Genomic DNA, 12,094 nt, shown 5'->3' on the forward strand with positions numbered 1-12,094 from the left:
TACACATGCGCACACACACACACAAACTGCAAAAAGGGAATTAATCGCTTTCCAAAGCATATGTACGCATTTACTCTGTGACTAAAGAGGCATCTGTCATTGATTAGCAAAGACAAGGAGTGTGTTCTTCAAATTGCTTAAAAAGGAAATACAATTGAGTGTTTATGGAAAGATATTTCTGTCTTTATAAATAAACATTCACATATAAAACTTGTGTGCTTGCGTGTGTGTGTGTGTGTGTGTGTGTGTGTGTGTGGGTGTCTGTGCGTGCTGTTCTCATAAACAATTTTACAGGATGTGGGAAACTGAATCAAGACTGAGTTCTTTCCAAAACTCAGTGGAATTGTAAAAAAAAAACGCTTTCAGCTAAAACAATTATAGAATCCCCATCACCATTCATTTTTGTGACTATGACTTTTTTTTTGGTGAAGCCCTGTATGTAAAGGATACCACATCCAGAAATAATGAGCCCCCTCCATCACACCCCCACTATGACATCAGAAGGCTCAGTGTTAATACTGTATTCAGACCACCAGGGGAGAGGGTCGCGGTTGGCACAGAAACACCGTCTCTGATGCTTTGGGTAGCCGTTCCTCCCGGGGAGAGAAGCCGTATCACTGACAGCGTTCCGCACCCTTACAAAACCACAGAAGAAGAGCGGCCTCTCCCTTCTGACAGCGCAGTCATCCGAGGGAATCTCTGTGAGCATTTCATTTGGGAAAAATGACCCGCTCCGTTCTCCTCACAGCTGGGACAGCCCCCTCTCGGGTGCCTTAACCCCCCCTCGTCTCCCCTAAAGCACCCCCGCTCCTCCCTGCAATAAGCTCCCACCGTGTGGCAGAAGGAGTGTAGTTCAGGAGAGGAGTGTGTCTATTGTAGGGGAAGGGACAGATGTGTATTTCCGTAACGGAATATATGCCCTTTGATGGGACAGCAGGGCTGTTTGTTGAGTGAGAGCAGCTGAAATGCGGCGGTCACGTTGGGTAGAGAGGAGACTACGTTTCCCAGAGATACGGGGGGGGGGGGGGTACAGTAACTGTGTGGGCGAAGGAATGTAGTCCAGGAGAGGAGTGTGTCTATTGTAGGGGAAGGGATAGATGTGTATTTCTGTAGCAGGCCTCTTTGATGTGGCAGCAGGGCTGTTTGGAGAGAGCGAGTGCAACTGGAGTTCTGTGAAACTCAGCGGTCACGTTGGGCAGAGAGGAGACTACGTTTCCCAGAGATACAGCGGGGTACGCTCACCGTATGGGAGAGGGTGGCCCAGGTTTCAGTAAGCTGTGGATAACCCTCCTGTCACAGGGTGTCCGTAAACACCTCTAGACCGGTGACTCTGGTGTACTTGTACTATATAAAAACTAACCAACGCTTCTGTGCTGTTGCTAATTACGAAGCTGAAGAAGGCTTGGTTTTTGACTAAACGTGTCAGGAAGAGTTTGCACATACGGGGCACGGTGTTGGTCTAGTCTAATAAAAAAGCTGATTATGTTGCTTTCACCTCAGGTCTTGAAACAATGCCAATTCAATTCCACTTTAACTGCCGTTTCCTTCCACTTGAGACTGACGGCTCTGTATTCTGTTCCACTTCAGGCTTTGAGAGCCATTCCTTCATATTCATAACTGCCGTTATACTCCGATATAAGCGTCCCTGCGTTACGTTCCGCTCTGTGACTCAGAGCCTCATGGCACGGAGGGTCTCCTGAGATCGGACCGTCCGTGTTTCGGGCGCCGTCCGTGCGATCGCTCGTTCTGAGCATGTGCGAGGAGAGGATGAGTGAAAAGGTTCCCCCGCGCTCCTGCTCCGCCCCCTCTCTCACCCAGACACAAGGGCGTTCCTACCTAACCCCCCCCCACCCCCCACCCCCCCTCCACGGTCAAGGCCACCACTTCAAAATGCCAAATTAACCCTGACAAAGGACCTACTCCACCGAGGGAAAGGAGTCAGTCATTGACTCCTGGTCTTAAAGTGGTTTACTTTCTGGACTAAAATGAGAAAAGGTACACACACACACACACACACACACACACACACACACACGCCACAGTGTCCTCTGGTAACTCAGCCCCAGCTGAAAATGACTGACTTTAAGGAAGATATCCAAATGTATACGGATTTCTGTGACGCATCGTTTGGAGTTTACAAGTCAGACCAAATTGAATACAACTTAAAATACGGCATTTTCAAGACTTGCACTTGTTGCATTTTGACAACAGTTGATTAACGCCTTATCGGCTTAACAGCGGGACACCACAGCTAAAGGTACCTTTAAAAAGTTTGTATCAAACGGAATTGACCATTCAAAATTGCGCATACATGTTTGTCGTAGGATGGAATAAGCAGGAGGCAGTTTCGAGTACCTTTTGTATCGATTCCACACAAAACAATTTGTGATCAAATGTCCGTGACAGATTAATGGTCTTTACCGAGAATCAGACGGAACGATGCGTAAAAGTCGAGTGGAGAACTTTAACGCCGCAAAAGTTGCATATGATTCAATTAATTTTAAAAGCATCACTTAAGTACCTGAAATTACCTATGTTACCTATGTTCATTCAAATTTGCGAATTTTACTGACGCAGCTGGCAACTGAAGCTGCGTCAAATCAAAAGGCACATAGTTTATGACCTGGCCGCAAATGAAGAGATAGGCTAAGCCACATTTTGCACGACATGCATGTACCATTACAAACTTTCCTGAGCATCATCGTACATGGATACTTCGATTTTAAGACGTCAGATCTGAGAATAGTTCTAAACAGGCGGATGTGTGCGGAGTTGTGGATTTCCACTTACCTTTACGACATCGTCATTTAAGTGCTTGGGGTCCCGATTGACCAGGTCGATTTCCTTCGTGTGAACATCTTCAAATGTCTTCTCGTGAACACTGTCGTCATCCATACTTTTGTTGTTTGGTTTGTAAATATTCCCTTGTTTCCTGATGAACGGCGAGTGCACGTATTCCTATTAGAACGAGAAATAAAGTTACGCGCGGCAGGGCACGAGCTTGCAGCCTGCCTCAGCCTGGGGTGGTTTTAAATGGATTAAAATGGTTTATACCACACCCCTCTGAAACCTTATAGTCACTCTTACCACAAGGGGGCACTACAAAATTCTCCTCCCCGTCCACAACGACCACCTTCGGCGTGTCCACAGCCTGCACTGAATTTCACACTTGATTCTCAGTCCTTTTGTCAACGTAGCAACGCCCAAAACATATAAGAATAATATTCGAATTAGAGACTCAAATAGCAATTGAGACGGTTTTCTTGTCTCTAAATGCAAACTTAAAAAATTCACGGTAGCATACTGATAAATGCACAGAACTAATCGAACTAACACGAAGACACAGGGTACGCGTGCCAATGATGCGTAATTGTAGATATTCTTAGAATATAACTTGTTGTTCCATATTGTCATGCCCATAAAAGATAATCTGAGAAGCCAAGACAAGTAGGCAAACAACGTATACAAATAGACAGGCGCATTCCGTTAGGGCGATGCTAATCTGAATGTGTGAAAAGTGGTTAGGCTCGCGATGAAACGGACTGAAATTAGAAATCCGTGTAGTCCTCCAGACCTTGGACGCCACACTTTAATTGATTGTACAATTATAGATCCCCAAAGCACAACGCCGTGTGATGTGCACGTCCCACAAAGGCAACCGCTGTAATCTCGCAGTAACCGAAAACAGCGGTTATACATACCTCCGTTCCCTCGTCCTTAAGTCCTCCAGTCATTCTGTCTTTACAGTGAAGAGCGATACTTTAGAGACTGCCGAGGCAGTACCAAACTTTACTGTGTGCGGGGAGAAAGAGCCAAAATGGGAGGCGTGGGGACTTAAATTATCCAGTTTAAGAGGAAGCGTAGTTAACTTAGACTGACATCAAATCCTGTCACGTAATATTTCCGCGTAGCTTTCAAAAAGTACAATGAAAAGCTTGTTAGAGACACGGTGCGACTTGCACTGTAATGTAGTGCGCCGCCAGGTAACCACGACAACTAGATATTGGTTGTGTAATGCTGTCGACCAAAAGAAAATTATTCTTGACAAGAAAAATCAACAGCAATAATAATAATAATAATAATAATAATAATAATAATAATAATATGCCTTTTTAATGGAAAATGTGTGAATTGTGTGGAAGCATTTGTATATATGGCAAACCCAGCCCATTGTTTTGCTTTTCACAGCTGAGCTTTTGTCCAAATAGGTTTGATATCGCTGTGATTGACAAAGCTATGTATTTTCAGGTCTAAGGCAATATAAATTAAGTTTACCAATCGAGTAACCATTCAAGTTGAGCATCTGAGAGAAGCGCGAACAACGAATGCGTGACTCCCTGGGAAAGGATTAGCAAACTAGCGGAGTCTGCTAATGGAGCCCCGTGTGTGTGAAAAGCCTTGTTTTGTGCGGGGAAGGGCACGGCAGGTCAGAGATAATGCAAAACCAAGCAAATATACAGCTGTCCAAGCAGACAGCAGTTTACAGCAGAGGTTTTTTGTTTGCATATGCACGCGACACAAACAAATGCAAACAAATTTCTCGCGCACTGGTGTGTAGAATCCGTCGTTATTCCACAAGGGAGACTCTCTGTGTGATGTGCATGATCCGGCACCACTGTCAAATCAGCTGACTTTGAAGACCTGTCACTCCAGGACCTTGTCGTAACAGGCCGTAAAAACGACACGTTTCAAACGAAGCATCATACAAGGAACATGTCGTAAAAAACACATTTCTTCGACATGTCACTTTCTGTCCTCTTGAATTCGAATTACGAATAGCCCCTAGGCACATTCACACCGAGTTATTATTACGCAGGAGAGTGCTCGACTACTGGCGAGGTGTTAATAGTTAAAACATTTTATGGCACTTAGCTACTTCATGGAAAATGCCTTTTTCAGTGTAATTTATCACATTTCAGCGAGCACAGATGATTTAAATGTTCGAACGAATAGTCAAGACTGCGGCAATTCTCCACTGGGCATTTTCTTATGCAATACTGTGGAATCTATGATTTACATGTAGCCCCGGGTCTACATACCAGTGAGCGCGTGAGCGCAGTCTTCCTGGCTTCATTAAGTAGGAACGCACTGCACCGAAACCATAACTTAACAGCCTCGTGAGAGTCAAGGCTAATGTGATTTTATAAAATACTGAAACACGTTTGCGGCTTTTCAGCAACAGAAAGGCACCTAAAGTCGCAATTAAGTGACGGCAAGTTACATGAGCCAATCGGTTAATACCCTAAACCCACCAAACTGGTTGGCACTGTGTTGAATGTTAGATTTGGGTAATGTGATGTCACTGTTTTAGAGGCCCTGAATCAGAAATTGTGGAATTGGTTAACCATGTCCTGCAACACATTACACAATACAAAGCAGCAAGACCCGATAACATTATGTAATTATTGGACCATTATTGAAGAAAACACAAGAATACAAAAAGCCTGGCAATTCAACAATCAATAATTCTTATTTTCAACATAGTCTTATATTGTAAAGGTAAGCCCAAACAAAGCCAATTTCTCACAAAGCATGAACAATTAAATATTGTCATAATTTAATGATCCAATGTTTGAATATTACTGCACAAAAAATACCATATAGCATATTTTGTTTACATTAGGGGTCACTCACTCATCTGAATAAAATAAATAAAATAAAAAAAACATACAAATGCTGTTTTTAAAAGCACAGTGGCTAAGGTGCTTGACTGGGACCAGGAAGGCAGGTGGTTCAAGCACCAATGCAGCTGTTGGGCCCTTGAGCAAGACCCTGCTCCATTCACTGCTCCAGGCGGATTGGCCCCTGCTTAATCTAATCAACTGTAAGTTGTTTTGGATAAAAGCTTCAGCTAAATAACAGTAATAAATGTAATGGAAGCTCAATACAGTTGCAGCGAAAAAAATAATTTGGCTTAACTGCATATCTGTGTCTGTAATATTTACATTATATTAATAGATATTTTAGTAAATCAGACTCTAAATGGTCCACTATCGTCACAATATGTACAATGATTTAAAAAAAAAAACTTCTGACCAAAACCCACCACAGGCTAACCTTACTCCTGCTCACATTACATTTGATCCCATTAAAACCGGGCGGAGGAAGCAGCATCTGACAGAGTGGAACGACAGGCAGATATCTGGTTTTCCCGGTCTCTTTATCCGGCGGTGCTGCTGGGAGCGTCTCAGTCCTCCAGGACCTTGACTTGGACCGCGGACAGACACGTCCCCGCGCTGTGGAACAGCGGGGCGACGAACGTGTCCGTCAGACTGCCCCAGACGGTCTGTACGGGGGGCAGGACCACCAGGAGGGCCCGGATCAGAGGCATCACCACCCTGTCAGAGAGGAGAGGAGGGGAACCATCACCCCTGTCGCTCAGTGTTATCCCGAAAGGGCCGGTGTTTGTGTCAGCCCAACATTACGACACCTGACTCAACTAATTCACTGACCATGGTCTTCAATCAAGCCCTTGGCGAGTAGACCTAGGGCGGCCTGTAGCGTAGTGGTTAAGGTACATGACAGGGACCCGCAAGGCCCTTAACCCTGCATTGCTCCAGGGGGGGATTGTCTCCTGCTTAGTCTGATAACCTGTACGTCGCTCTGGATAAGAGCGTCTGCCAAATGCCAATAATGTAATGTAATGTAATGTAGAATCAGGTGCCTCAATGCTGGGCTAAAACAAGGTAAACAAGATAGGACACCTCTGATGAACAAATTCATGTTACATTACATACACTACATTAATGGCATCCAGAGTGATGTATAGACTAAGCAGGAGACAATCCTCCCCTGGAGCAATGCAGGGTTAAGGGCCTTGCTCAAGGGCCCAACGGCTGTGGCTACACCGGGGATCGAACCACCGAGTCATGCCCCTTAACCACTACGCTACAGGCCGCATGGTGTATATTTTTACAATGACATTGAACTCTTCAGTGATATTGAGTAAATAACTGAATTTGGAGCACAGGCTCAAAAATTGTTCGGTGAAGTTTGAGAAATCAGAATGTAGGGAAAAGGCACAATCCAAATTGCATCAAGTCGTGTGAAAGTTGCTTAGGGTACACCAAATTATATTTGTCGAATCAAAGTTTCCTTGTGCGTACTTAATTATGTTAGGTGTGCACTACATTATATTGGTTTATATGAAAATAGCTTAGAGCATTGAGAATGAGTCACTGCTGTTTCATAACAGCAGTACTGTATGGAAAAAAAGGCTAATGCATGGAAATATTGAGCATTACCTCAAATATTCCAGTCATCCATGCAAGCGCTAAAGCATCGGCCTGTGTCTATCTTGAACGAATCTTGCAACGCTCGGACAAAAATTCACTGGAAAACTTGTTGCTGTACGTCAGTCGAGAAGGATGACAATTTAGCAGGAATTGTGCAATCGTCTCTTTTTCCACCGTTAGTCACATCTCCAGGCAAACATAATGTGGACAGAACAGCGAAGCACCCCCATCCTTCTGGTCTAATATTGGCCAGTGATAACACCATAGCGAGTTGTTAACATATATTAAGTGCCCAGATAAGAAAACAGTATGAATACTGCCAACTCATAGGCAGTTTGGTTTGGAAAACATCCGAGTTCTGACAAGGCTATAACAAGCATGACAGTATATAAACAGTCTACGAAGGGTTTCATACCAAATGTGTACACAGCTGAGGACCGCAAAGACGATTCCGGCTACAAACGACAGCGGGATCGCCAGTACCGTGGTCAGAAGCCGGTACAGAACATATTTCACCAGTTCGAACACGGCGTGGCTTGAGATCCACACTTGGTCAAAGCTGTGGGCAGCGCTCGGTTCGCCGACGATATCCTCGAAATTAACCTGCGGGGCGAGATTGTACCGAGTTTCAAAACAACTCACAGACTGGACAAGCCGCACTTGTGATACACGTCCTACTGTTTTGATGCTGTAAAAAAAGAAAGAAAAAAAAGTGACAGTTGCACGTGCACGTGCGGACATAGGTGTAGTTGCTGGTCTACAAGTGCATGGACGTAAATGCGACAAAAATGCCGTAAACTAGAATACACAGTTAAAAAGCAAAAGCAGGACACTCGCAAAGACGAAACTGAAAAATTAAGCGTCACACCTACTGTAAAAGCTAAAGCTTACAGTGGACAACAAACAGTTTTATTTGGTCCTGCGCTGCTTTTTCGTTTGTCTTTCGTTAGTTCCCGTTTACCTTTAAGTTGCCGTTTATGTCTTGCGGGTCTCTATCTGCCGTCTCCGTAACCGCTTTATTTTTCTTATTTAGAATAGGTTCAACTGATCTGTTGAACTCATCTTCGTCCAAAATAATGCTCGTCTCGGATTTCTCATTTTCGAATCCCATTTTCAGCTCGCGGTCGCTCCGGTATGGAGCGCGCTCAGTGCGCGTAAAAACACCAGACGAAGACTCCCGCCCCGTTCGTAAAACAGCGCACCACGGCGAGGACACAGAGTTGCTTCAGTAGTCACGCTCTTCGTGAGTCCGTGTAACATACGCATTTGCATTGCTATGTACCTTTAACGGGCTTTACTTTCATTTCAACATTGAGTTAAAATTACGCATGCACTGTTTTATGTATAAAAGCGCATAGTTTGCAAAACGGGAAGCCTAAAATAATAAAATACTAAAACCATGCAATTCATTTAGTCCGACATTGTGAAGATTACGTTATTTTATTAATGAGTCTTCCTACTTCCCAGTCTGCAATGGAAGCCACTCTCATTTTCGTTGTGACTAGAACTGACTTTCCTCCTAAATAAATCACTGTAGCAGCGTGGGTTGTGTAATACATGTCCTGAATACACAGACCAGTAGCCTTGAAAGATTATACATTAATTAGAGAGTTTATAGTGGTAATGAAAGGGAAGATGAAAATGCATTCTCCAAACCGCGATGTCTGACGGCAGGGCGGTGCTACCGTGAAAGGGGTCTATATTTTGTCCCTTGCTTGCCTCGCATAATCTGTAAACCCAACAGTTTGTTCAAATTAAAATTTAAATGTCAACCATTCATACAGACTGTAGTGCAGCAACTGAAACAGCTAGAGCTCAATGATACTTCAGCTGTGTCACAAGCAACGACCAACCGACCCTTTAAGGTGAGGTCACAAAAATGCGATTGGAATGTTCTTAACTGGACATTCTAATACTGATGTCACAATCACTACGGGTAACTGGAAGCAACTGGAGTTCTAGAACACCGACTTAGAATTCTGAAATGAATATTCCGGAAGAACCTACTCTTCAACAGAATAAACCTGCCACCCCTGGTTGTTATTTGCAGTAGTTTTGCTGAAGTCTGCCTTGCACTGCTGTCTGTGAATGAGAAAAAGAAGCCGTGTGGATGTGCCTGGCTCTGTGCCTGCCTGGAGAGGCTCTCCCTGCGCACCCTGGCTCAGTGCGGAGCTGTGCGGTGAGGGAGATTACAGAGCAGCATTGAGGGCGGTCGCTGGCGTGCCTCGACACTGCCAGCCCAGGAGCATCAGCATACCAACACGCATGGAACGTGCCACTGAGCCCGCCAGCCCTGCGTCTGACATCACACTGACAGGGACAAGCACAGTGTACGTGTGTGTGTGAGAGAGTGTGTGTGTGTGTGTGTGTTTGTGTGTGTGTGTGTGTGCGTGTACTGGGAAAACCTGTGTATGCATGTAATATTTGTGTGTGCTTGTCACAGGATGTACACATGTATGTATATGTGTGGGTTTGGCACAGGGTGTGTGTGTGTGTGTGTGGGTGTGTATGTGCATATGCTTGGCACTGTGTGTGTGTGTCTGTCTGCATGTGTGTGTGTGTGTGTGTATGTGTCTGTGCTTGGCACCGTGTGTGTGTGTGTGTGTGTGTGACAGGCCACAGGGTAAGTTATTCCCCTGCTGGTGTGTGTTCTGCACGTCAGTGGCCCAGATGTGGATGTGGTGTATCAGAAGGGAAATATCGTGTATGGCCAAGCAGGATTGTTGTTCTGCCCTCTGTATGGCACTAAAAGGGATGTTTGGCTGCCGTCTCATCATAGTAATCTGTGCTTCTGTTCCACAGAGTCTTCCAAGCCTTTCCGTTCATAACATGCCTCTGAAAACATTGTATGGCTGCATGATGGTCACATCCATCCATCTTCATCTGCTTATCCGGAGTCGGGTTGTGGTGGCAGTAGGCTAAGCAGGGTATTCCAGGCGTCTCTCTCCCCAGCAACGCAATCCAGCTCCTCCAGGGGGATCCCGAGGCGTTCCCAGGCCAAGAGAGATATATAATCTCTCCGGCGGGTTCTGGGTCTACCTCGGGGTCTCCGCCCAGTTGGACGAGCCCGGAAAGCCTCCAAAGGGAGGTGCCCGGGAGGCATCCTGATCAGATGCCCGAACCACCTCAATTGGCTCCTTTCGACAAGAAGGAGCAGCGGCTCTACTCCGAGCTCCCTCCGGATGTCCGAGCTCCTCACCCTATCTCTAAGGCTGAGCCCAGCCACCCTATGGAGGAAGCTCATTTCGGCCGCTTGTATACACGATCTCGTTCTTTCGGTCACTACCCAAAGCTTGTGACCATAGGTGAGGGTTGGGACGTAGATCGACCGGTAAATCGAGAGCTTCGCCTTCCGGCTCATCTCCCACTTCACCACGACGGTCCGGTGCAACGCCCGTATTACTGCTGACGCTGCACCGATCCGCCTGTCGATCTCACGCTCCCTTCTACCCTCACTCGTGAACGAGACCCCGAGATACTTGAACTCCTTCACTTGGGGCAAAGACTCGTTCCCAACCCGGAGGGAGCAATCCACCGTTTTCCGGCAGAGAACCATGGCCTCGGACTTGGAGGGACTCTCATCCCGGCCGCTTCACACTCGGCTGCAAACCACTCCAGTGCGTGGCGAAGGTCAAGGTCCGATGAAGCCAGCAGAACCACGTCATCCGCAAAAAGCAGAGACGCAATTCTGAGGTCACCAATCCAGACACTCTCCTCACCTCGGCTGCGCCTTGAGATCCATGAATATCACAAACAGGACCGGTGACAAGGGGCAACCTTGGCAGAGTCCCACACCCACTGGAAACATGCTTGACTTTGTGCCGGGGATGTGGACACAGCTCTCACTTGTGACTGGACAGGGACTGGATGGCTTGTAATAACGACTCCTGCAGTACCCCCCTCAGGGTTCCCCGGGGGACACGGTCGAAAGTCTTCTCCAAGTCCACAAAGCACATGTGGACTGGATGGGCAAACTCCCATGACCGGACCAGCAACCCTGCCAAGGTAAAGAGCTGGTCCACTGTTCCACGACGAGGACGGAAGCCACATTGCTCCTCCTGAATCCAAGGTTCGACCGTCGGTCGGAGCCTCCTTTCCAGCATCCTAGAGTAAACTTTCCCGGTGAGGCTGAGGAGTGTGATACCCCGATAATTGGAGGACACCCTCCGGTCCCCCTTCTTGAAAATGGGGACCACCACCCCGGTCTGCCACTCTGCAGGTACTGTCCCCGACCTCCACGCGACACTGAAGAGGCGTATCAGCCAAGACAGCCCAACAATGTCCAGAGCCTTCAGCATCTCAGGGCGAATCTCATCCACACCTGCCGACTTGCCACTGAGGAGCTTTTTGACTACCTCAGCAACTTCCGCCAGGGATATAGGTGCAGATTCCCCCGAGTCTTCGGGCTCTGCCTCCTCCACAGAGGACGTGTTGTTCGGATGATAGTCACAGATTATCCGAATGCTACATGAATGCTAACTTCATAAAAATTAAGATCCCAGTGTTAGTATGAATTCACACTCAGCGCTACACTGGACAGTGCTACTCAGCACAACAGCGAACATTCAAGATCCCTGACAGTTCGGTATGGCAGTGTCAGGTGAGTGGCAGGCACCAGTCTTCTCAATAGATTTTATTTTCCTCCCTCAAATGCAGAATGATGTGGCTAGTACATTAACCTTCACTTTGGGAGTCTGATTATCAATGCAATATTAACTTGTAAACTTTGTCTTGACTTAGCAGATGATCCAACTATGTACTTGTGTTATTATTAAATCATTTAGCCTAAAAAAAAAAGACTAAGTTAGTTTTTACTGGAACATTCCAGGTAGAGAACTTTACTCCAGGGTGCAGATGTA

The 12,094-nt window shown here is 46.2% G+C and overlaps 2 protein-coding genes across 3 annotated transcripts in view; both read right to left on the bottom strand.

Moving 5' to 3' along the window:
* Positions 1-3,894, bottom strand: part of LOC133119222 (caveolin-1) — a 6,673-nt gene extending 2,779 nt beyond the window's left edge. The window contains exons 1-3 of one of the 2 annotated variants that reach the window (XM_061229729.1): positions 3,702-3,894; positions 3,088-3,182; positions 2,791-2,958 (exon numbers count right to left, since the gene is read on the bottom strand). In XM_061229729.1, the coding sequence (XP_061085713.1) occupies positions 2,791-2,895 (105 nt within the window). In that variant the 5' untranslated portion in view covers positions 2,896-2,958; positions 3,088-3,182; positions 3,702-3,894. The remainder of the gene's footprint in view (positions 1-2,790; positions 2,959-3,087; positions 3,183-3,701) is intronic. The other variant, XM_061229728.1, reaches the window with a different exon arrangement.
* A 1,490-nt stretch (positions 3,895-5,384) lies between these two features.
* LOC133119251 (caveolin-2-like) lies at positions 5,385-8,626 on the bottom strand. Its single transcript, XM_061229770.1, has 3 exons — positions 8,197-8,626; positions 7,651-7,838; positions 5,385-6,338 (listed from the first exon to the last, which is right to left on the bottom strand). The coding sequence occupies exons 1-3, from the start codon at positions 8,344-8,346 to the stop codon at positions 6,188-6,190; spliced, it is 489 nt and encodes a 162-aa protein (XP_061085754.1). The 5' UTR covers positions 8,347-8,626; the 3' UTR covers positions 5,385-6,187.
* Positions 8,627-12,094: the final 3,468 nt, after the last annotated feature.

This window comes from Conger conger, chromosome 19 (assembly GCF_963514075.1).
Source record: "Conger conger chromosome 19, fConCon1.1, whole genome shotgun sequence".
Lineage (NCBI taxonomy): Eukaryota > Metazoa > Chordata > Actinopteri > Anguilliformes > Congridae > Conger > Conger conger.

Bases quoted from the DNA above. Each gene is read 5' to 3' on its own strand.
- LOC133119251 (XM_061229770.1), bottom strand. From the start codon at position 8,346: ATGGGATTCGAAAATGAGAAATCCGAGACGAGCATTATTTTGGACGAA. The intron at 7,839-8,196 runs GTAAACGGGAAC...CTCGCCCCGCAG, and splicing joins ACATAAACGGCAACTTAAAG to GTTAATTTCGAGGATATCGT. The intron at 6,339-7,650 runs GTATGAAACCCT...CCTCTCTGACAG, and splicing joins CTCAGCTGTGTACACATTTG to GGTGGTGATGCCTCTGATCC.